At 42.8% G+C, this 25981-nt stretch overlaps 1 protein-coding gene across 1 annotated transcript; it reads right to left on the reverse strand.

Annotated features, from left to right (window-relative positions):
- Positions 1-499: 499 nt before the first annotated feature.
- On the reverse strand, positions 500-24511 carry man2b1 (mannosidase, alpha, class 2B, member 1). Its single transcript, XM_080759421.1, has 23 exons — positions 24397-24511; positions 22563-22665; positions 21175-21348; positions 19837-20030; positions 19261-19393; positions 17923-18068; positions 17012-17211; positions 16654-16774; positions 15388-15466; positions 15057-15166; positions 13827-13934; positions 13598-13714; positions 12252-12443; positions 11777-11874; positions 11536-11656; positions 10762-10880; positions 8590-8691; positions 7449-7536; positions 6385-6465; positions 4428-4652; positions 3585-3734; positions 2259-2361; positions 500-1376 (listed from the first exon to the last, which is right to left on the reverse strand). Exons 1-23 carry the CDS (start codon positions 24505-24507, stop codon positions 1273-1275), a joined length of 2979 nt encoding a protein of 992 aa, XP_080615547.1. The 5' UTR covers positions 24508-24511; the 3' UTR covers positions 500-1272.
- Between the last annotated feature and the right edge of the window lie 1470 nt (positions 24512-25981).

The raw sequence follows: 25981 nt of genomic DNA on the forward strand, positions 1-25981 counted from the left end.
TTTGCACTGCATTCACAAATTTTCAAAAATAGCAGATGAGCTTGTAGATCTGCCATTTTTCAATAGTTAAAGTGTAACAATGCTTAAAGGACCAACATCTCTTCATATTCATGATAAAACACCACCATTTTTTCCTACTCAGTCTGTGTCTCATAGAAGGGCTTTGGGCAGTTCGTCCACCAGTGACATCATTGGGCATATATATTTTTTTAGATTTTTATTATCGTGAGAACGATGGCTTCAACTTTTCAGGAAAAGAAAGCCTGCCGTTTCTTTTAGCTTGGATTCACCATCGATGTCACTGGTGGACGGGTTTCTGAACTGCCCACAGCCTTCCTATGAGACACATCAGTTGGGACCAATTATAGGAAGAGAAGTTGAAAAGTGGTCCTTTAAAAACACCAAAATGGGTGAACAGTTTGCAGTTTGTGTGAGGTAAGATACAGGTAACACAAGATATAAAATGACTGCACTTTTATTATGTCATCTTCAAATCAACATGATCAATTATTTACATAGGCACATCGGAGAAATAGTCCAGCTCCCACAACCCCATAAACTTGTTAGGCTTGAAAAATGTACGTGTGGAAATTAATGGTCTGACAATTCTCTTTTAAGAAAAGGTATAACCTGCTTGGCAGTGAATGATTCATTTATAATACTGTATAAACATTATACACACGCAATAGAAAAGGCAGCTTTTGTCACAATACGTACATGCACCTCCTGGCAGAACTTCAGATATGTTAACACTAAAGACGATTGTGCAAATGTCCATTTTGGTCCCCGAGCATGTGTGTGTAAAAAAAGGCCACAGTAAACATGATCCAGTGGTATTCTATTGTGGCCTTGAGTTGATCTTCATGGAGATACCGTGTCTAAAAAAAAAAAGGTATCATTGTTGCCATGTGAGATATTTCCACACAAACAGCTGGAATGTGAAATCATGTTTAGACTTAAAGATGAAGCTGGTTTTAGGATGCTTTCGGGAGATCCAGCCAGGATATTATGTGCCAGTTGTAAAACCAGCCAGCGGATATATGAATTGATTCGTTTGCCGTGGTGGGTAGCGTTTGCTATGTAAGCCTCCTACATTAGCAATGAAAAGATTCTTTATATCCCGTCAAAATCGTTGCGTCGCATGAGCTTATAGATCAGCTCTTTTTGGTTCTGTGACAAAGTAAAAAATTACGTTTTGACATTGAGGCCACAGGGAATGGCTGAATCAACATTGGTTTGGGTGGAGAGAAAAGGGGGAAAAAATGTGATTGGTTATCTGTGGCTGACTCGGAGCAGGAAGGTGCGAATCTCCATGGGTTTCAATGTCACCTCCCAGACAGAGGAGTCTTCTGGCCGCTTTGGCAGAGGCTGTTCACCTGAAAAACAAACATGCACATCAAAGCCATTTCTGAAACGGTGTCTTTTGACCTAAAAAATGTCTTCTACATCCCGACAGTTTTCTGAAAAACCTATGTTTCTATGTCGTTCTTCGATTTTTCAAAAATAGCAGACCTACAAGCTACAAGGAAAAGCTCTCGTAGCCTGTAGCTTTTATTGAGAAAAAAGGAAGGAACCTTCCTTTTCCCCTCAATAAAGTTGCCGCCTGTTGTAGCTGCCCGTCGACTACAAAACAATACTACAACGTGACGTAACGATATCGTCCACCCCGACAGGATCATATACCCTAAATGAAATGGTGCCCAGGCTAGTTCCCGCCCCAAAATGGGTTAAAAGCTAGCCTAGGGGAAGGAATGGCTCATGTTCTTTAAATCCTAGGTGTCCAGTACAGTTGAAGACAGTCTAGTACTGTATTGTTTTTCTGCACAGGTTTTCCTCTGGACACGCAATAAGTTTGTTCCACTAAACGTATTGATACCGTCAAAGTTTCCATGCTACTACTGAGGTTTGTGATCCAGTGTTAATATGGACCACCATTACTAGGCATTTCAGAGATAGTGTTTATTATACGCACAAAACCCACACTAACTTTGGCTTACAGTATAGTCTAATCACCCGGATTGGATAACGAGGGCATAAACAAGTGCCGGAACATTGCATGAAATAGTCCATAGTCTTACAACACAAGTTGCATTCAATCAATAACTACAAAAACGTAGCCCCACTCAAGGTTTCTGGACAACATGGCGAGCAAGTTGTCTGAGAACACCAAAGGCACTGCCGAGTAACTATGTTGAAAAGTGCTACCGTATACAAGCGTACTGGAATTTAATTTCAAACCATTCAGAAGTGTCTTGTACCTGTATGCGACTTCCAATCAAAACGTTTCATCTCGTCCTTCCACTGATTGGCTGACAGGTTCAGCTCAGACACGCCCAGCACCTCCAGGGTAGAGAACAGCTTCTGCAACATCAAGAGGAACAGCCAGGTGAAGGTTATTACAGTGAACCAATGAAATAACTAGAATACAAAATGAATTAAACTGTATTGTGTGTAAAAACTAAAGTCGTGTTCTCCATTATGCGTTAGTCTCTCAATATTTCATACCGTTAACAAATATGAGTGGATATGAATTATGTATTATTATTTGAGCTGCAATAAGCTCTGTAGCCAAAGATCTTCAAAGCTTGTGGATTGTCTTTTTAATAATCACCAACTACCCCATATTATAATAATGGAAAAAAAAACTCTAAAACTAAACTTCAAATAAGACAAAACTGCCAAACTCACATTTTTCTTTTTGACTTAGTTAAAGTTAAAGTTTTAATACATTTTCAAACCACTGAAAAATGCAAAACTATAATAACTTAATGGACATAAAATATACGCAACCTCGGACCTTGCGTGGCTTATTGCTCTTCTAAAAACGGTTACAAACATGGCAATATTAAAAATCATAAAACTATTCCTAATTCACTGGAGAAAGTAGTTACACTTTGCAGGCCACCAGATAGAGCCACTTCCGTGTTTACTCCGCTTGTCCATTCAGAATTTGTTGCACTTCAACTTTTGCCAAACGAACACATTGAGAAACAAAACTCGAGTGTTAGGTCAATCTAATGGTAACCAACATAACTAACAAAGCCCCCCCCGGGGCCACTCATTCAGTGTCCTATGAGCGCGGGCGGTGCTTCAAAGCCCGCACGGCCAGGGCTTGTAAGGAAATCAAGCGCTTCCCTAGTTCAGCTACAGATATGGATCACTGTAATGCACCCGAGATTGATACAAATCTAAATGATTTAAGTCGTAGATTATCGTGAGATTTAACTATGCGGTCTAATCATGAACCACCTAGCCTGAGCTAACGTGTTATGTTTCTGGTCTATAGGGGTGGGTCGCGGCTGAGATTTGCGCACGCCCTGATTGGATCTCACCGATCTGTCCGTCAGCCCTGGCCACTCCTCTCCCACCTAGTGAAGCGCTGCGTCACATAATTTGGAGCGACACCCACCCGGAAGCGTTGACTCCCACTTCTAGACCAAGGCAGCCAATGCGTTCCTCCAGGCTTTCATTTTTCGCGCAGACGAAATGAAAGCCTGGGTGTCGAGGCTATGAACCACCCAACAAGTATTGGGACTAACCGTTTTAGAAAATTGATACTTCTACTCGAGGAAAGCGTGACAGACCTGCAGATCGACAGCGACGGGTAGGGAGTGCTCCTTGCTCTCACTGGCCTGAAACTGGTGCTCCAGGCGCAGCAGTATGGACTCCGTGTCCCACTGGGACACTGTCAGCAGGTGGACAGCAGGGGGCAGCGCAGCCTGGAGGCCAGAGAACTACAGAGGGGAGAGATAAGAGGCAGAACAAGAGCACTACAGAGAGATGTGGGGAAAAGTTGAGGGAAACCTTGGACACAGAGGAACATAGCAGCCTGGTTTAATCAGACCAGTGTGTGTCCAGTGGAAACCCTCGTATGAATCTGATCTCAGGTCAGAATGGGTTAAACACCGCTTTGCCAAGCTTTTCTCTTTTGCGTTTTGACGACCATCTGCTCATAGATAACCTCTGTCTGTCCGTCCATCAACCCAGTCGTTCAGCCATGACATTGGTTTTCAACCAGTGGTCCGGGTACCACCAGTGGTCCTTGACGGGGTTTCTCCAGGTGGTCCCCAGCTAAATGATGAGCTAATAATCTAATGGACCCTTCTAGATCTTCAACTGTCGAGTGTAAAATTATTCATTTTACACTCTCAACGGTAAAAGTCTACACACAATGTAGAATAATTGTTATTTATCTCCTATGGTACCGTGTCAATACAGCATGGAATATAATAGTTTGGGTTCCGAGAGGCTAAATCTAATCAAATGTTGGTCCGTGGCTCAAATGCTGAATAATGTACCTTTGAAACCCCTTGATCCATGTCATATCCATAACATCTGCCGTTTATAGCGTCCTCATTGGGATCGTTTTGTCGCCGTCTTTTATCATACCCTCCACTCCTCTCTCTATCTCTCTCTCTCGCTCTCACCTCCAGTCTAGTGTTGGGGTGCAAGTCTCCATCGGTGAATGTCACCAGCGGCTGCAACACCGTCTCCTGGGCCAGGGGCCGGTGTGCGTCGGCAGCCCTCTGCGGGGGCTCCAGGGACAGGAGAAGGCTGCCGCGGACCACCAGGCCCTGGGGGTACTCGTCGGAGGTCTCGTTGAGGGGCTCGGCCACCCCGCGCACGTCGTCGTACAGCAGGCGCCGATGGAGCTGCGGAATGGAAGCGGAGGCCGCGTGTATTTATGTGTGCGTGCTTAGGAAGACACAACAGGCCTCATTCAACAAAAGGGTGCCTGCGATCAGATTCGAACGCGAGGGGCACAACATCGATGGAACCCCTCCTTTTGGTGTTTTAAACATTATGTTATAATTTAGCTATTGAAAAATAGCAGATCTACGAGCTTGTAGGTCTGCTATTTTAGACGTTGTAGTTTGTCGGACCAATGACTAGTCTGATCTAAGTACTGCACCCGTCTGTAAGCAAAATCGAAGAACGGAAGGGGCCAATCAGAGGCGCGTGCCTTCCAAGATTCCGCTTGACTTCCTCCTCCCGTTCAATAATAATTTGACATTATTATTGCTCATAGCAGCTTTAATATATTTGTTGTTCAAACATGGGACTACATTGCAAGTATACATGTGTGGGGTCCCGCAAAACCAAAAAGACTACAGTAGATAGGCCATGCTGTCTGAAGTCTCCTGGGTGAAAGAGACCCTGGCTCACTCTGTGACATCATAAAATCCACACTGTAGAACTCACAACAGGCAGAGGAACTGACGTCAGGGCAGCTTTAATATAGTCTTATCATTAGACATGCATAGTATTTATAATGATAAATGCATCAAATCTTTTATTTTATTTTATTAGGATTATATGGTCATATTGTTGGGTTTGTTTTGGCTTGTTTTTGGAGGTGGGTTGGCTTATTTCTGCGGCCACTGAGGCATCTATATTTTTTTATATTTATGATAGAGCTGGGACTCGATTAATTTTTTTTATCTAGATTAATCGCATTTTAATCGCATATCAATATTCAACCCGAGAACAGCGAGAAACCTTTTTTTTTTAATGTTTTTTGGTATCCCAGTGAATCAATGAATAGCGACTACAGGATACCACTCATTTTCAACATTTTACTGTCGTTAATATACCCGTTGTGGAAATAATAATAAAAAGTCACCCCATTCTGTGTTGAACTGGAGGTCTGACAGTAACAAGTACATCTCAGTGACATCACAAAGCTGTACTTACTTCATATTGTTACCGTTTTTTGTCAGACCTCCAGTTCTAGGCAACACAAAATGGGGTGACTTTTTATTATTTCCAGTTTTCAGTACTATAGAAAAGCGCCCAGTGAGAAACGTTCCGCGGTGGGAAAAAAAAGGTGCGATTAATTTATCTGTAGTTAATCGAGATTCATTTTTCTGTAGTTAATTAATCTAAATTAATCGCAATTAGTCCCGGCCCTAATTTATGATAATATAAAGTACAGAGGTCTCCTGATGCCACTCCCACTACCCCCTGCGTCAGTGTTATTTTGGAAATCCCACAGGCATGTCATGATATTGAGTTACATTTGATATAAAAAGAAAAATATACTTTCTTACTCATTGGATACACTTCTACTTTTTCCACCGTCAGTTGATGCTTCATATCCAGACGAGTAAAAAAACGCCAGGGTGGTTTGTTTATTTCTTAGAACACAGTTCTTATACGACGCAATCCAAGATTGGGATTTTTCGCCTGAACTGGCACTGTGGTCCAATGTCTACACATACCACATGCATGTGTCTAAGACTAATATAGGTTACCAGAGTAGACAGACGCTGCAGTGTATTTTGAAGTGAACCCCCAGACTCCCAGAAAAAATAGCAGCCCAGAGTTTGTTCAGAAGTGAGCCTACGAGCGAAGCGTAGCGTGCTAGTGTCGCGTTTATCTCACCATGATCTCCAGTGAGCCGTTGTAGATGCTGCTTCCACCCTGAGAGCGATCCGTCACCACCGTCAGCTGAGCGTCATTGTCCTGCGCACAAACACTCACCATTTATAGTAACCGCTTTTGATTATATATTTGTATATAGCTAGTTTCAGAAAACTCTTAGGATTTAGAACAGGGGTTCTCAAGCTTGCAGCTCGTCACTTTGTGCTGCCATGCATGCTTGTACATCCGCCATTTTTGAAATATCTTGAAATTATTGTTTTTCTTTAGCACAAATCATCTCTTCTGGGGGTCACATTTTCATATGGGCAAATATCTATATATATCTATTTGGGGGTCCTTGGCATGAAAAAGGGTGAGAACTATTGATTCCATTTAGAAGGCATTTGTAGAATCAGCCTCAGGTCTTAATGGGTTAAGAGGACAGGTAGTCTTTGTGACACATCTAGGGGCCGCAATCTGCATTCAAAGATGTTCCTAGAAGCTTTGTCATTGGTCGGAAAAGAACCCGGTCGCAATGACTAACCAATCAGGAAGCAGACGGGCAAATCGACCAATGACAAGGCTTCGAGGAAAATCTTTGAATGCAGATTGCGGCCCCCTAGATGTGTCACAGCAGAGACTAAATTTTTTGGGGAGCGTTCTACCCATTGCTGGCTGTATGGGGGAAAAAAAATCATAAAGAATTTGTCATTATTAGTGCTTATAGCAACTTTAATATAGTTTTTTTGTTGTTCAAACATGGGACGACATTGCAAGTATACATTTGTGGGGTCCCGCAAAACCAAAAAGACTACAGTAGACAGGCCATGCTGTCTGAAGTCTCCTGGGTGAAAGAGACCCTGGCTCACTCTGTGACATCATAAAATCCACACTGTAGAACTCACAACAGGCAGAGGAACTGACGTCAGGGCAGCTTTATTATAGTCATTTGTGATTAACCACAAACCCTTCTTTGCAGAATTGTTTTAAATAATTTTAAATGATCAAGATTGGCGTGGGTAATCACGGCAAGTAAAAACATCAAGTTAATCTACAACAGGTGCAGGATAGAGAGCCACACAAACCTTGATGTACGCACGTGAGTTGATGGGGTAGTAGTTGCCAGCGATGGGTTCAGATTGTTTTAGCTTCCACGTTGGACGGAAGTCTTTCCTTTGGGACGGGACAGCACAACACGCACACAATGATTCTGAATTACATTTATCAAATTTTTAAGTTTTACTCGATGATACAATTACTTTTATCGTCGAGTAAAAACCTCTTATCTCCACATTTATGTTTTTGGTAAATTAATGCCCTACTTCAGGGTTCCCCAATAGGCGGCCAGCGGGCCATTTGCGGCCCGCGGAGCGCCCCCTGGAAGATTTTTTTTCCCCTTTTGTGGTGGGTGCCAGATATAAATGGCATTAAATGGGGGTCAGTAGCCTATGCATGTCAAACTGGGCATCCTTTTCAAATGGGGTCTTGCCCTGAAAATTCATTTTCAGGGCAAGACCTCGACCTTGCGCGTGCGGACTCGGCCCCCAGCCTGGTACCGTAGTCAAAATATGGCCCTTGAGGAAAATGTATTGGGGAACCCTGCCCTACGTCATCATACAAGAGTGTAGTACAAAAGTAGTCAAAATAAGCCAATGCACACAAGCTAACACAAACGCGTTGTGAGCTTGTGTACAGTGGCCATTTACCATTTCAATTTGTTTACAAAAACAATAAAAATGGAACGGTTTTGGACATACAAGGCTTCCACCCGACAGCAACGTTATGCTCATCGAGTCTGTGGTTAAAGGGATAGTTCAGATTTATTTAACTAAAATATTAGTGCGACTTTCGTTCAACTTTGACCCCTCCATCACATGGAACATTTTTTGGGCGTAGGACACAAAAAACATAGTTCTGTGTGATAGAGGGGTAAAAAAAAAAGAACAAAAGTTGCACTAATATTTTAGAAAAAGGTCAACAATACAAATGAAGGAACTACTTGATATTCATTAAAACCAGAGCAGAACTCCCACCACGGGACTCTGGCAATCAATTAATACAGTTGCAACCACTATATTAATGGCAAGTATTTCATACAACTCAAGTTAAAGAAAATCTGAACTATCCCTTTAAGACTCCAATCAGAATTGCCGACTAGGGAGTGGACCATACCTCTTTATACCAGATAAATCCGGTAAAGAAAACGGTCTTCCTAATGCGGCTTACTTTCGCTGCAGCACTTCTCTGCCGTTGGAGTCGGTGTAGAAGACTCCTGCAGAGTCGATACTGGTGTCTAGACGCGTGATTACTTCTTTTCCCAGGTGGTCACTGAGAATGAAAAGGAGGAGTTATAGCGAGTTAGGAAGTATAATGTGGCCTAGGGAGAATAGGAATAAATGAATGCAGAGAGAATAGGAAAACATGAATGCAGATATTGTTCATGTTCCTCTTATATCTTAAAAAGGACCACTTCACCACTTTTCAACCCATCATTATTGGTCCTCACTAATAAATCATGACAAAACAGCACAATTCTTTCCTACTCAGTCTGTGTCTCGTAGGAGAGGCTATGGGCAATTCAGAAACGCGTCCATCATCGTTAGGCAGATTATTTTATAAACAATGTTTGTGAAAAAATATTTATATTTTCTATTATCGTGAGAACGGTGGCTTCCATTTTCGCATTGCATCTTTTCAGGAATAGAAAGCTTGGCGTTTATATTAGCATGGATTCCCCATCGATGAGGTCACTGGTGGACGGGTTTCTGAACTGCCCCACAGCCCTCCTATGAGACACAGACCGAGTAGGAAAAACAATTGTGCCGTTTTATCATGAACATTAGTGAGGACCAATTATATGAAGATGGGTTGAAAAGCAGTGAAGTGGTCCTTTAACAAATGCACCTACATCAGAACGTGTATTATACTTTGGTGCAATGGATGTCTCTATATGCTTCCTTTGTGAGTCATCCACCACCTCTAACTTTTTAAAGAGGTGAACCCCATTTGGTGTTGTAAACATTGTTATAATTTAGCCTTTGAAAAATAGCCATAGCGTGCCTACGAGCTTGTAGGTCTGCTATTTTTGAGAAATCGTGAAAATGTGGCGCAAATCATTGATTATATATATTTCAGAGCGAACATTTTTAACGAAGATATTTGCTTCTGGGGGGGTCCCTACATATTTTGAGATGGGGGGGTCCGTGGCCCAATAGAGATAATTCTGGGGGTCCTCGGACATGAAAAAGGTTGAACACCACTGACATAGAAGCATAGGTTTTTCAGAAATTTTAGGATTCAGAAGCCTTTATTTTTATTTTTAATCGACCTCAGTCCAAAATGGGTTGATCAAAACCTAAGTCCAACTCATTCAATCCAAAGGAAAGAATAAAAGGCTGAGTAATGACAGGGGGAAATAAAAAGAAGCGCTCGGTTCTCTAGTGCTGCACAAGAACTGTGAGTTATATACGTTTAGTGCAGCTAATGACTGCCCCCTTCTGTTTCCATTGCCACATATCTCGCATCACATCTAATAAAAATGGCAAATGGTGCATTTATATAGCGCCTTAATCTAAAGTGTTGTGCATTACATTCACCCATTTCAAAAACGCGCATCCGTAAACACGTATGATGGCCGGTTGTAAATGTCATTAGTATTGTAACGTTAGTACACATGTTCTTCTTATCATATGCCGTAACTATTTATTTATTTGGATCACAATGGAATTAAGTCCTCTGACTTTTTGTGCAATCCTGATCATTCTGTATACTGCTCTTCTATGAATTGTATCATGAATATATCAAATAAATCAAATCAAATCAAAAGGATGCTTTGACACTAACCCAGTTCCCCCGGTGCTCCCCACTTTAACTGCTTTTTAACCACTTGAAATTCTATTTCAAGTGGGGGGGGGGGGGGGGGGATCTGTGGCCAAATACATGAATCAAATATAAGCTAGAGTTGATAGCTCAAACGCTGACAAGGGCAACACGGTTGCTTCTGTGACTGCTGCTGTATTTTAAACACCTAAAAGACTTAGTATAGGTTATTTTTGGGGGACAAACCTACTATTTAGTGAATGCTTTTTCAGGCACACTAGTTTCATTTAGGACCCAGTTTTCCTTGTACTGTAGGCTTCCGTTTTTGGTACTCCTTGTTCTAAGAGGACACACACACACTAATATTTTAGAAACTAAATATAAACACTAAATATAATTCATTCATACGACCACAGTCCGTCTGTGCAACCATTTCCTTATATTTGAACCTCGTGCTCTCCGACTCTCGGAGCCCTGTGGAGGGTATAGCATCAACCCCCTAAGTATATACACTCCAAGACTCCATTAATAAAAAGGCCAACAAATTTCTTACGCAAACCCATCACGGTCTGCACTCACTCTATGGGTACGGGTCCAACGGTCCACTCCAACTCCAGAGACCTGCTGTGGGCGTAGAGGCGGACCACCTGAGACACCCAGGGACCAAACCACTGTCTGACCTCCTGGACCACCGAGGTCTGAGGCAGCCGAGCAGGAGATGAAGTACGCCATAGAAGAGAAAAAAAAGAAGGAAAAGATAAATGGGAAACATTTCATGGGATCAGGAATTTAAATTATAATTGTTCATTACTTTTTCACTAGAATCTAATATTTGTATGATTCACCACCAGGATCCTGGATGGCTTGATTCTAGTCTTCAAAAAAATGTATCGATGTAAGACATACCAAGCAATCAACCCAGATCTATTTATTTTGGTTGGTTTGGTTTTGCCAATGTGAGACGGGTATACAAAACGGACAGCACACATACTGGCGTGTCCCCTCACACAAGATATCAAGAGTGAAATATGGTATTGATTTGAGCTCACTCTTTGTGGGCACTAACAGAGAGACTTTGCGTAATATGCTACATGCCTGCCTGTCACGTGTGGAGCAATAGAAAGCTCCTGTTGTAAAGGGATCCTGTATTGTCTATTGTATATTTGAATGTATTGTATTGTACATTTTAAAGTTTTTTTTTGATTCATGGGTTTTTTTTTAATTATTGTTTGGACCCAATGTTTTATACATTTGTGTCAATAAAGTAACTAACTAACTATAAATATCTCTATGGGAAAAATGAAAGCATACGTCTGAAAATTGTACTTGAGTACTACTGTGTGTTCCGTCTACCTGTATACTCTGGGTTTTTGCCGTCTTGCTGATGATGAATGGGGTGGAAGAGTTGGGTCTGAAGATGTAAGCACCCGACATCTGGTTACTGGCCGAGTTGTTACCATCACTGGCATTGTACCTGGAATATATAACGGGTAACAAACAAAATGCAGTCATTAGACTGACAAACGTATGCAGGTGTGTGCGTGCGTGTGTGCGCGCGCGTGTGTGTGTGTGTGCGAGAAAGAAAGAGAGAGACCAGTAGAAGTTCTGCGTTAGTTTGATGGTCTGTCGAGTCTCCAGGTTACTGAGGCTGCTCAAAAGTCCCGTCTCTGGGTCAAAGGTCGCACGCAGGAACTGGTAACGCAATGCACACAGACGCACATTAAAAACCACCCATCCATCCATGCACTTTTCACACTGTATTGCTGGGCTGTTAAAACAGTTCAAATGCCAGGGACGACAAGACGAGTTGAATCCAATTATGCACTGATTGCCAGGGACGATAAGACTTAAGATTTTTTATCCATATTTAGAAAATTCCTCTAATCTGGTGTGCAGGTGATGACATGCACATGACATGCATAATAGAATTACATTTTCTCTCTTTTATTTATAATGGGCTAATTGGAAAACGAGAGACAAAACTGGTGACCACCAGGTGCGGCACTGAATGAAAGTGTCGACAACTTTCATGGGATTATGCCCTTCATAATCTATAACTGTAACCGTACCTTGTTCTCGATGGCAGCCACTCCCGCCAGGGGTCTGGGCTGTGCGGGGGCCGGTGGGGGTCTGCTCTGAAACAGGGACACAGAGTAGGTGCTGTAGCCCAGTGGAGGAGCCTGGACCTGGAAGACCAGCTCATTCACGGCATAGCCCCTTCCTCCCCTCAGCGCCTGGGTGGCTGCAGACACTGGGACAACCTGTGGACAGGACACAAGAATATGGAGTCGTATTGTAAAAACACACTCTTAGGCGCGATTCATACTCCCATTTTTTTAGAGCCGAATAAAAGTCGGTTCGGCACGTTAGAGCCTACAATGTGACGTCATTTGAGGTTCGGGGGTCTCTTCGGTGCTACTGACATTTTCTGACGAGCCAAAATCATTTCGGCACTACAGCGGTAAAAATAGGAGTATGAATGAGCCCTTATAAGTGTTCAATGTCAATGAGTGTACATGTTATCAAAGGGTCCATTTGCACGCTATCAGAGTACGATTATCACTCAGGAATGTACTGTGGTTAGGGTATGGCATTACCAAAAATGATAGCGTTGTTATTCTTTTGTCAGATATCGTGAAAGATTTAGAACAGAGACTACATACAAACATGGGACTACATTGCAAGTATACATTTGTGGGGTCCCGCGAAACCAAAAAGACTACAGTAGACAGGCCATGCCGTCTGAAGTCTCCTGGGTGAAAGAGACCCTGGCACACTCTGTGACATCATAAAATCCACACTGTAGAACTCACAACAGGCAGAGGAACTGACGTCAGGGCAGCTTTAATATAGTCATTTGTGATTGACCACAAACCCCTGTGGGGCTTCTTCTTTGCAGAATTGTAATGGTCAAGATTGGCGTGGGTAATTACGGTAAGTAAAAACATCAAGTTAATCTACAACATGCTGGCGTTGTTATTATTTTGTCAGATATCGTGAATAGTTATTAATCTTGTTGATTGCACCTTGATGACAGATGTAGAACAGCTGTAATGAGCCGCAGTACTCATCATAAATAAGATTCCGATTCCACAATTCTAAATTAACCCATTCTGACCGGGAACCCATTTTGGTGTTAGCATCATGTTATGCTTTAGCTATTGAAAAATAGCAGATCTACAAGCTCATAGCGCGCCACCGAGTGGCGCGCTACGAGCTTGTAGGTCTGCTATTTTTGAAAAATCGAAGAGCGACTGACATTTTTAGAATCTGATCTCAGGTCCGAATGGGTTCATCAGACCAGTGTGTGTCCAGTGGAAACCTCGTATGAATCTGATCTCAGGTCAGAATGGGTTAAAACTATATAGTACAGCACCACCCTCTTTATTTCTCCCTCTCACACACAGTCACTGACCTGGCAGTCCACAGGTACGCCATTAGCATCAGATATGGAATACAGCGTTCCGTTGACCGGCAGCCTGACTGCCCTCGTGACTGGACGAGCCAAGGGGTTGTACACGTTTACCGAGAACTGAAAGAGAGCGGTAGGAGTTTAACCATCATTTCTTTTCACGGACTCAATTTGTACACCTCAGTCCAGGGCTAGTGTACAGTCAACATATACAGTATGTGTGTAGCATTACCTTTTTGCTGGCCTCCGTGAGAGGACACACACTGATGTTGAGGTGCTCGCAGTACATCCTCGGAGCAGACGAACCAGTGAGGGCAGCGAGGCTGTTACTGACCAGAACCTGAGGAAGACGGGGAGAAGCCATGGTTCTTCTATAAGAGCACCATTATCAGAGCACCATGCTCCTTATGCAGTGTAGAGGAACATAGCTGAACACGTACTACAAACGGTAGTGAAAGCCCAAGCGCTCTAGTGTGGGACAAATAATGACTGAATTACATTACGGGAAAGGCAGGAGAGAGGGGAGGAGGAATATCATGTTATGTGCACTGTACATCGGGTTGGATTTGCACTGGGGTCAGCTGCGGTAATGCTAGAGACTCTTACTCTCCCACCGTTTAGAATTTCAGCATTTAGAAGACACTCTTACCAAGAACAACTGACAAAGTCTAAGTCTAATCTTCTGAATCGCTGCATCAGGGTGTTGAGTTCTGCAGTGTCACTAGCTCTGCAGTCACGCCAGTGCGAGTCTACAATACAGGTGACGCGCCCCGCACCCCTAAAAGCTGTGCATTGAGTTGACTCCAAGTGACCAACATACAGTGTCCATCTGCATCCTATAACTATTTTAGCAGATATTGACGAGACAAGAATACAGAATACACATACATAGGCGGACACATAGGCGAACACGGACATTGCTGTTCCTTGGAGTGGTTGCACCACTCAAAAAAAAAGATCTTATACATAATCACATTCCGTGCTCAGCCAATCAAATCACATTCCGTCACATTCCGTGGTACAAACACACAAAGCTGTGCATAGGTGCTCAAAAAACAAAGAAAAGAAAAGGAATAAAACATTAAATAATAGCAGTGTATAAGTCAGTAGAGTTGAGGACATAAACAACAAGGATGTTAGAATCAAGGTAGAACTGATGAAGTTAGTTTTTAGGCTGTGTTGGAAATTGGAAAGTGAGTCTGCAGGTTTAGGAGTCATTCAACATTTTGGGAGCCAGAAGAAACTGAGGGACAGACCTCTGGAACCCCTTTTGGTGTTAGCATTATGCTATTGAAAAATAGCAGATCTACAAGCTCATACGAGCTTATAGGTCTGCTATTTTTGAAGAACAACCGACATGGAAACATAGCTTTTTTTTAGAAAACTGTCAGGATGTAGAAGACATTTTTAGAATCTGATCTCAGGTCAAAATGGGTTAGAGTCATGCGACATATTGCCCTACCTGACAGTGTTGCCAGCCAATGGCCAGTCTCCTGGCGTAGTCATTAGCAACATGTTGCTTCTCCGTTCCCGACACGGCGTCGTGGTGCTGCGCCACGGCCATAGCCTTTCCTGGTGACCAGAGGACAGGCTGCCATCAACCATTACCACTTGTATAATAATATCCCGTCACAAAGCACTCTTTATACAGTAATGCATTACGATAATGTATTACGACTTGGGAGGATGTATGTCTTTACATTTAACATCCTTTGATATGTGCCGATACACCGATGACTTTATGTGACGGAATAGACTAGACTTCAGGCAGAATTAAACTTATTTAGGCTTACTCATGGTCTGGCTGTTTCCTTCTCCAAAGACACCATTCCTGGACACTTGTCCGCCCAGCACCTCCAGTTGGTTGCAGGTCTACAAAACAGCAAAAGTCACACAGTTCTAAGACAAAAGCCACAACCAACTACTCTTCCTCACTCTTAAGGCCTACTCATACTGCAGTTTGAGGTGATAAGTTATCACCCATTAGGTGCCAAAATGCTATACATCTAAAAAAGTGCCATCATACTCGGTTCAGATCTCTCGCGCCGCCATATCACTCACGCACGCATGCACGCACACACAATGCAGTTTAACAGAGAGGAGGTTCTTTCTCCTCTGCTTTCTCTCTCTAATCCTTTCCGTTTTCTATTCAGTCCTTTTCTCTCGCTTTATGTGGTCTCTTTCCGTCTCTCTGTGCCTGCAAAACCAAGGGGACCGCCCACCAAATTTCTAGACCAATCAGTGAACGAGGTGATAGCCCCAGAGTGAAAGCACTAGTCCGTAAAAAAAAAAGAAAAAAAAAAAAAGAGTGTACAACGCTTGAGATTTACCCAAGTTAGATATTCTTTCTTCTTCTCTTGCAACATAAAATAGCACACATTTGTTACTCCAAAAATATCTTTGAGCGCTGGCCAAACTGTGTCAGAGTAAAGGGAGTACATTTAACATGGGATATAGGCCCGGTTGGGATCCGGAACCAACATTTGGAACCATTTATCACACGGTCAGAGCTGGCAGAACTGTAAAATTACAATACCGGTGATTATCAAATAAGGACCATCTTGTACATTTTGTACAGTCAAGATTTGTACACTCACTATAAGTACCCACTATGGAGCGTCGCAGTCCCGCCCCTTTCATGACGACGCCAGGCCCAGGAAATGAATCCCAATGTATTTTTCCCATAGACATTTCAAAAAGTATTTATTTAAAGACCTTTTAAGCGTCGTACGAAGCCAACTCGAGTCGTGACAAATCATGACGACACACACAGTATTTTGGACTAAACAAATAAGTGTTGTAACCTGCCGTCTTCTTGGCCCAAAACATTGTGTTTATCGTCATGATTTGTCACGACAAGAGTTGGCTTTGTCCGTGGCGTAAACGTCTTTAAATAATTACTTTCTGAAAAGTCTGAGGAAAATGAACAGGGATTTATTTTCCGAGTCTCTCGAGGGGGCGGGACTGCGACGCTATAGGAATCATTAAATGGGAACTGTTAAGAGGGACTCGTTAAGGAACCGGAATAGTTTAAATCTTTAAACCCCATGTGGGACTACCTGCAGATAGCTGTTGCTGAGTCTCTCATAACGTTTCAGGGCTGGCCGACTGGTGAAGTAACCCGTCCAGAAATTATGTGCATCATCAGCGTACGGGAAGAAGTCATCCGTCTTCAGAGCCCTGGGAAGACAGACGGAGCACAATAAGGAATGAGCGAGTGACGTCAGGACTTCGGTTTTAACTCAATCATTCCCAGGATTCCTTCAAAAGAGGAGCTCTGGGGTGCCGGGAAAACATGGCCGCTTTTGCTCTGAACCCCCTATGCATCCATCGATTGAATTCCCTGTGACGTGTGGACGTATTTTAGCATGCTACTGTAATAAATAGAGCATAAGAGATGATGGTCCTCGGGCCCACCAGGTGAGGTTGGCCCCGTGTAGTTCTTGTAGGTAACAGGAGGGGGTGCTGTACAAGACGTTGATGCTGCTGCCGTTGGCCTGCTGAGCGTTGACGTAGCGGATCAACTTGTCCAGGTTCTTGTACCACAGGTTGGCGTTCTCGTACTGGAAGTCTGAGCCCATCGTCATGATGATGTGCTTGCTTTTATACACGGCGGCCTGTAGGAAGGACGCGAGTAGAAGGAGAATGAACGATCAAGATTTGTACAACACGATTATCTAATATTCACAGAATTATCTAATACTAGACTATTACAAAAGTACTATTCTACACTGTACATCAAATTTAAAATATTAGCTAGTATATCATTATTTTTCACATTTTGATAAAGAATCGTCTATATCTGGCCATATATATATATATATATATATATATATATATATATATATATATATATATGAGGATCATGACACTGACCCCATCCGACATTCCATATGTTGATCCTACCCCACCCGTCCTTCCTCTTCGAGGATGTCTCCCTTTTGACTGATACCCGTCCACATTCAAACTCTAGACGGGGCCCCGCCCCAAAGTTATTAGCGCAGCCGTGCCCCGGCAGCCGGCGAAAACTAGAGTTCTCAAGAGGCCCGAAAATTAAGGCCCCGGCCCTATACCTGGGTCCTAACTGGGCTGGCCCGAGAGCCCCCGCCTGGCCTTACCAATTAGCACACATTGGACGACCCTACCCGGCCAAAAAATAAATAAAGTCCATATATTGGCATTCCCAGAACTGTAGTTTCAGCACAACCGCGCCTTCGGGGCGTCTTACTGGTATTAGCTTATTGTATTCAAAGTCGAATGCGAAAGAAAATCTGTATTTGCGAATGCCCTAGTATGCATGTATGCATGATTGAGTTGCATGACCCGACCTGTTTGGTGGCGATGTTGCGGAAGCGCGTCACCACGTCGTCAACGTTATAATCTTCTAGGTCTGGGTCGTCTCGGATCGGTGGATCGTCACAGGACTGGTCCCAGCAGAAGCCCTCTGGGGGGTTGTATCCATTAGGCAGAATGCCTGGAGGAAAAGCCAATGGACGGCACACACACACGCACACACACACACACACACTTGAAAAGTTAATTTCCATTGTCCGTCCAAGTTTCTGACACTGACAGTGTGCGAGTCCTTTTCGTTGTTATTCAAAAGATAAACATTTTATTATATGCACTTTTGTCCTACGCACCCGTCATCAACCTTTTTCTAAAAAGGAAATTCTCAAACTGAGACAAATGTCTGACCAATCTTCACTCTTTGAAGCCCAAAAGGCCAAGCCAGAAATCTTAGAGCGTCGCAATCCCGCCCCCTTTCATCACGACGACGCCAGGCCCAGGAAATGAATCTCAATGCATTTTTCGAAGCCAACTCTTGTCATGACAAGACAACACACAATATGTTGGACCAAACAAATAATTACAAAGAAGAAAAACTAGAAATGTGTTAAAACCTGCCGTTTTTTTTCTACTTTCTAATTCTTTGTTTTAGCCCGAAAAATGTTGTTTGTCGTCATGATTTGTCACGACAAGAGTTGGCTTTGTCCGCGGCTTAAACGTCTTTAAATAAATACTTTCTGAAAAGTCTATGAGGAAAATGAACGGGGATTTTTTTATTTTCCGGGTCTCTCGAGGGGGCGGGACTGCGACACTCTATAGAGCGGTCCCTCCCCCTTTCAGAACGACGAGTGGCCCAGGAAATGAAATGCAATGCATTTCTCCCATAGGATTTTATTTAAGTATTTATTCAAAGACGGTTACGCCGCGGACAAAGCCAACTCGGATCGTGACAAATCATGACAATGAACACAATATTTTGGGCCGATCAAATCATTAGAAAAGAAGAAAATAAAGGCAGGAGACAACACTATTTGTTTTGTTTTTCTTCTTATGAATTATTTGATCGGCCCAAAACATTGTGTTCATTGTCACGATCCGAGTTGGCTTTGTCCGCGGCGTAACAGTCTTTAAATAAATACTTAAAAGAAAATCCTATGGGAGAAATGCATTGCATTTCATTTCCTGGGCCACTCGTCGTTCTGAAAGGGGGAGGGACTGCGACGCTCTATAGCCACATCAAGTCAACAACGTCAGCCTATCATCTCAATATAGCAACTATGTTAGGATTTTAGAATCGGCCTCAGGTCTTAATGGGTTAAACATCTAGGGTTAAATGGTAAAGGTTAGACGTTAGTTTAATGGTCAGAGTAGGGTACCAGTGAAGAGGTCAGCCATGGGGGGTGCGAGGCTGTCAGATGCTCTCCATAACAGCTCCTGATCCAAATTCATTATCCTGTTATTTCGATCCTGGTAGTCCAGACGGCCAAAGAAAAAGCCATCATACCCCATCTAGAAAAACAAAACAAAATAAAGAAATTTAAAAAAAAAACACAAACAAACCCCATTACCTTTAAATAGTGAGAGGAGGTTGTTCAAAGCCCTTGCTTGACCATACAGGGAAGCAATTCCCCTCTCTCCCCATTGATGCGCGCCAGTTATTTCTCAGTCTGCACTGATCACAAGACCGACCTCTCCATATATAGTCATAATATGACCGAATCCCTTTAATCCATGCTAATAATATAGCCAAATAAACCAGGTAGGATGAGATTATTCTTAGTTTGAAATGAGGAAGGAAAGACAGACACTATTAGACGGGAAGTAGTAGACTTAACGATGAAGAGATCATGATGATAAGACAAGACATTATGACAGACACCACCTGCACACACTGCAGTCTGAATTGGCAAACAGTCAGTCCCCTCTGACAACATAAAGATGTGCTCGGCTACCTGTGCGAACATGGAGGCATGCTCCCGGGCGTGCCCAAAGGGGTCGATGTGCCATGCCACGCGAGGGCGGCCGCATGGCCCAAACGTGTCATTGAGGAACCTCAGGCCCATGGTCATTTGGTCAATGACAGCACTGTAGTGAGTGGTTGCCTCGTCGCTCATGCACCAACCACCGTTCACAAACTCCAGACGACCTGAGGGCGTGGGGTGGGGTACAAGCAAAAGGGCAGACAGAAATATTTAAATATAGTAAAAGGATGTTGGGGTCAAGGTCAAGGTAACATTACTTTAACCAGGCCACCTGGAGGAGGGGACTTCACAGGAGTGTGATGTTTTATTTAGCACAGCCAGGGGTAGCTACAATCGTAAAGCAAGTCCAAATATAAGCCCAAGGTCACTGTTGTGAGTGCTGGTACGATAAGTCCATTGGCTGAAATGTGTGGTTGTATCCACTGACCATCTCCAACTACACCATACCAACCAAAAGCTCTTCAAACAAGTCTTGTAAATACAGCATGACAATCAAAGACAGGTAGGGAGCCATGGTCCAGTCAAAATGGTCCGGTCGCATTTCTGATGTAAAGAGAAGTTTGTGGCAGCGCGACCCATGTTGCAGCAGCCCGTGCACTCAGCACATCACATTTCACTGCATTTTAAAGATACTACTTTTTTAATATGTATGTGACAAATAAAGATTGATTGATTGATTGACTGCAATAAAAACACTGGAAATAAATCAAGACGGGTAGAGTTATACATGAATAATCTGTGTCCGTCTACGTGACCACATTTCTTCCTTCCGTTGTTCCCCTTTTCGGGAATGATTCCTTCCTAAGATCTCTTATTTTATACATCCGACCATTATTTATCCATCTAAACTACAGAGCTACAGTACAAGATAAGCGCCACAAGGAACCCTGAGGGTCCCGCTTGGACCCCACTTTGAATACCACTGATCTGAATTAAATAAATCATATGAATTCTATGTAGTACGTCAATATTGAATAGATCGTTCATTTTGTTTCAACTTAATCTACAGACTTCAATGTAGGCACGCAGGCAAGCGCTCGGGTGGCGCAGTGCTAACGTGCCTGCACACACACACACACACACACACACACACACCCAAAGAGGTTGTGGGTTCGAATTAGGGCATTCACTTCTAGTCATCTAGTTGTTCAACTACCCATTATGTGTAAAAAATATATTTGTACATTAGTACAAAAACTATGTACATTGGTGACTATAACTATAATCTACCTGATCTTGAGGCCTACAAAATCGGGAAGATAAAAATAAAAATGAATATGCTGCATGGTGGAGCTCTGAGTACTGTACCTTCATTGACCAGCTGTTTGACAGTCTGCTGCATGGCGGAGCTCTGAGTCTTCCACCAGCGGTAGAAGAAGGCCGTCTCCACGTAGATGAACCTCCTGTCCGGGTTCTTCAGAAGCTGGTCCACCACAGAGTCCAGGATGTACTGCACCCCCGCATGCTGGATGTCATTACGGTCTGCAATGACATGCATGCATGGATTACAATTCAGGCACCATTCTGTTCATCATTTGTAAGATTATTATTATGATTATTAGACACATGCACGCAGTGGAGCACACATACACATGGTGCAACATTGAAAATACCCTCTGGTGTTGACCCCATAGAGCACCCAGATAGTGAAGTAAATTCGCTTTTCTTTAATTTATTGACTCAAATAATGTATAAAGTTCACTCAAACCATGCATAACACCATCTAGACTCCAAACAAGCAGCAACCATTGCATTTCACAATGGCTTCCTGTTGTAACCAATGTTCAGACAACTTCAGAGGATCCTCTGATATTTGATAACCCGGCTTATCATGTGGACCGTGTTCTCCAAGTGCTCTTAAGGGTCAGTGGGCGGTATTTTGCGTGTCCTAAGTACCAGGTCTTATTCCCTAACTTGAGTAAACTAAAGACCTGGAGGCGTGATCAATGCCATTTGGCTATTCTGAGTGGCCAAAGAGCATTGATCACGCCTCCAGGTCTTTAGTTTACTCAAGTTAGGGAATAAGACCTGGTACTTAAGACACGCAAAATACAGCCCAGCGTATTTACGAAAGCACCCAAATACTGAATATGTTATAGGGGTTGAAAAACCCTGTGTCAAATAATGAATCAGTTAATCATCCAGCACAACTAAATTATGTACAGATATGTTAAATTAAATATATTGGAAGTATAAATATTATTGAATATGGCCTGTTCTTTCTATAGTGTATGTGCACATGTAAGAGACAATAAAGGAAATATGCAAACTATGCACACTCTAGACAAAATATACTACACAGTTAACTTTCTGCTTACACAACCATTGGCCAACGGTCAAGTTATACAATGATCATCTGCTAGACAACAAGACAATAGCCCATGCAATGGTCATTGTAAAACATTTGATACTTTTAACAGTTGTTAAAGTTTTAGTGGATGTTTTCCACTAAAAAGCATGTGACTGAACATAATGCGTTTGTATTATGGAATTTATGGACGACTGACTACTATGTCTGAGGAAGTGAACTTCTCATACAAGTTGCAAAATCAAGATTACAGATTACTCCTTTGTAGACATCTAGAGATAACTGAAGATAAATAGTTAAATTAGCAGAGCACTGATTCCATGTTTGAGCACATGCAACAACAGCCAACTGTAGATCACCGTTATGCATAAAATAGGAGGACACCGACCTCCATAGAAGTACTGGTCCACAGTCTTGAGCCAACCTACGTCATCGTGGGTGTGTGGCACCAGGTGGACATTCAACATGTTGGGCATGGTAGCATGGCATGACTAGACGACACACACACACACACACACACACACACACAAACAATTTTAACAAGTCTACAGTACCACACTGTAAGCCATTACAAAAGGTCAGTACTAGTGTTGACACTGTTCGGTATACGAAGTTATGCCGTATACCCACTTCTTTTTCAGTGTACATAGCATTATGCGCAAATGTAAAGCACGTTTAAATGTCACAAGACATGATAAGGGAGTCTGGACTTGCCATCACCAAGAGTATATAGTCTGTACAGTGTACACTAGCTCTGGTCCATAGCTCTAATGCCTTTGCATTAGAGCTATGCTACTCTTCTCATCCTGCGCTCGCATGAAATGCAGACCAGCCTCTCGTCTGTAGCGAAAATAAAAATAACGTTTTCACTACTCACCAATACAAAGGCGATTTGTGTTATTAGAAAGCCCACTTTCCTTAGTGGATGCACTCTGAGCCCCCCACCAACGCGTATAAAAACAAATTTGCCAGAAAAGGATTTTGTTTTCCACCGGAAGGAAAAAATCTGACGAGAGGCTGGTCTGCATTTCATGCGAGCGCAAGAAGAGAAGTATCATAGATCTAATGCACAAAGAGCTAATGCTCTAAGGACAAAGGTATTAATTAGAGATATGGACCAGAGCTAAGTGTACAGTCACTAACTGGCCACCAGGCACACCTTTATTCTGACATTTCTTAAGCCATGCATGTCACTACTCATTTGCTACGCTATAGATACCACAACACTGCATTTTAGTCATTCAGCAGTGACAGTGTGACACACAGGCTGCAAATGTATACCGTTGCCCCTTTTTGACCGATTGAAGTTTAGACAAAACATAGTTGTACATGTCAAAAGGATAAAACACAAAAAGGCTTGAGAGCTTATTTCCATTGTGGTACTATTGAGTGCAAATATGTGCAGTGGGTAGCAGTACTAGCAGACACCAGCCTAATAATACATTCAATAATATTCATATACATTTCAAGTTTTTCAACATACTAATGCAAAATACATAAATGTACAGTAATATCATGATGGTTATAATTAGGTCCAGCTGCTATTCAGCCAACTCTTTATGGAGGACTTGAAGTTAGTAGCATGTAACTCACAAGGCTGCTCTCAGCTCTAACGGTCATATGGTATCCTAGTTTGCCAATCAATATATCATCCAGAAGGGACTTTCCAAACACTATACTGACCATTTGATATTTTTACATTATATTCTGGGGGATATCATACCTCAATCAAATTTTTTTCTGTCATAAAATGCACTATATCACACAAGATTTGTTTTCTATAATTTGCAGGTATGAATTTTAAAAACATTCAATATTCAACTATGAGGGCATAAAATGTTCATGAAGTAAACGACTAATAGATAGGCCTGTCGCCTGTGTGTGATAGTGTGATTCATGACTGAAAGTAAACTGAATATTATGAATTTATCCCTGGAATGAGTCCCTACACTGTATTGTGAGCATGCCATAGGCAATTTATTTGTATTAGGCCTATCATCATTTGTTGAATGAATAGACGACTGACTGACCAGGTGAAACCCCTCAGTAATCAAATACCTAACAAACTGTAGATTAGAGAGAAAACTGAGGTATCATAATATGAAAGTGAAAGTACAGTAACTTGCAGCAGTTAAGATTCCAATACGTGTTAGAAAAGAAATGCAGCCAAACTCTATACACACTGAATAGTGAATACTGCTAATTAGTAATGTGTGGCTGACCTTGTATCCACAGGACGAGGTATCGTGAACATCTTGTCCGAGGGGAAAGCAAAATACACAACTTTGAAAGAGCAGGAGAGCAGAAACCAGCTGCAGCACCGTTGACGCCATGTTGGAAAATAACCAGTCATGTGACTTCTGTTTTTATTCCGTTTTTATACGTCACGTGACAACTGGCAGAAAGTTTCTGCCAGAAACCGTGTGTGTGACGTGTGTGTGTGTGTGTGCGTGCGTGCGTGCGTGTGTGTGTGTGTGCGCGCGCGCGTGTGTGTGTGTGTGTGTGTGTGTGTGTCACTGCAGTCACACCATAGCCTAAAGAAATCGTAGGTAGCAGACGTCTCCGCTCTACTCTGCGGAAAGTGGGCGGTCCCGAGAGGGGACGCACCCGGAAGCCTATTCAATGGCATGTAGTCTTCTATTTCTTGGTTGGCGAAGTGGGCGTGAGAGTGACAAGTGAGTGAGTGACAAGATGTTGACTCAAAGGCGCATTCTAGTGTAGGCTATATGCTGCTGCGTTGCAACATGGCTGTCAAGTTATGACTCTCTAGTCGAGTGGTTAATGTATGTGCCTTTGGAATTGGCAACCCGGGTTCGCCTCCCTGCCGAGGCTACAATAGTTTTGTTTTACGACGACTTGCGCGACGGCCAGTTTACATCAGATGCTCTCCTCCGCGTCAGATGTAAGCTGCCGACAAGCATAAAAATGAAGTGTGTCACCCGGCGGTGAGAAGGAGAAGGATATTTTTGATTTATTGATTTAAATATTTATTAACAGTTTGCAGAATTACAATACATTTCAAGCACAAACTCAATACAAATACTGTTAACTGTGAGTGAACGACCCAATTAAGCATTACACTTGTTTACAACAGGGTCCACATGGTTCAATTCATCAAAACATTTAGAGACATATAAATAGACACTTCTATATAGTTAAAGAACAGAACAGGAATTCATCATAAAACAGTGTTCCCTGACCGGGGATCGAACCCGGGCCGCCGCGGTGAGAGCGCAGAATCCTAACCACTACACCACGGAGAATGAGGTTATTGATGATGAGAAGGGCTGTCGAGGGTGAAGTGAACGCGCTATTTTATAAATATAAAGTTATTTTCAATGTCATCATGGATCAGGGTTACAGTAAATGACAATGTAATTCAGCCAGGGGTGCCATGGATGAAAAGATTACAGGGGTGATCTGAAGCAAACATGAGAACCACTGCTTTACATTTCTTCAGACGATTTTTAAATGTTTTGTTAACAATTTGGAGTGGACAGAATGTTACTTCGAGGTGCCCACTGCCCAGGGGGCGTTTGACTCCGTGAAAGAAGAAAACTACAAGTGAATACCCGCCCAGTGGATGGGCTGCGGCTGCATCTGTTCCATTGGCTAGTGCCTATCTCACTGCCGGGTGACACGCGCTTGTCGGCAGCTGTCTCTGCCGCAGAGGAGAGCGTCAGCTGTCGGCTGGCCGTTGCGCGCAAGTCGTCGGCGGACTGGAGCTTTTTCTCCATCCACCAGCTGTCTAAAAACCGCCGAGACGTCTGCGCCTACGATTTCTTTAGGCTCATGTCTGGCTGCAGC

This window comes from Protomyctophum bolini (assembly GCF_963924005.1).
Source record: "Protomyctophum bolini genome assembly, chromosome: 3".
NCBI classification, from domain to species: domain Eukaryota; kingdom Metazoa; phylum Chordata; class Actinopteri; order Myctophiformes; family Myctophidae; genus Protomyctophum; species Protomyctophum bolini.

Bases quoted from the DNA above. Each gene is read 5' to 3' on its own strand.
- man2b1 (XM_080759421.1), bottom strand. From the start codon at position 24,507: ATGGCGTCAACGGTGCTGCAGCTGGTTTCTGCTCTCCTGCTCTTTCAA. The intron at 16,775-17,011 runs GTGGGCCCGAGG...CTGTCTTCCCAG, and splicing joins CACGGGGCCAACCTCACCTG to GGCTCTGAAGACGGATGACT. The intron at 6,466-7,448 runs GTTTGTGTGGCT...GTTTGTGCGCAG, and splicing joins ACTCACGTGCGTACATCAAG to GACAATGACGCTCAGCTGAC.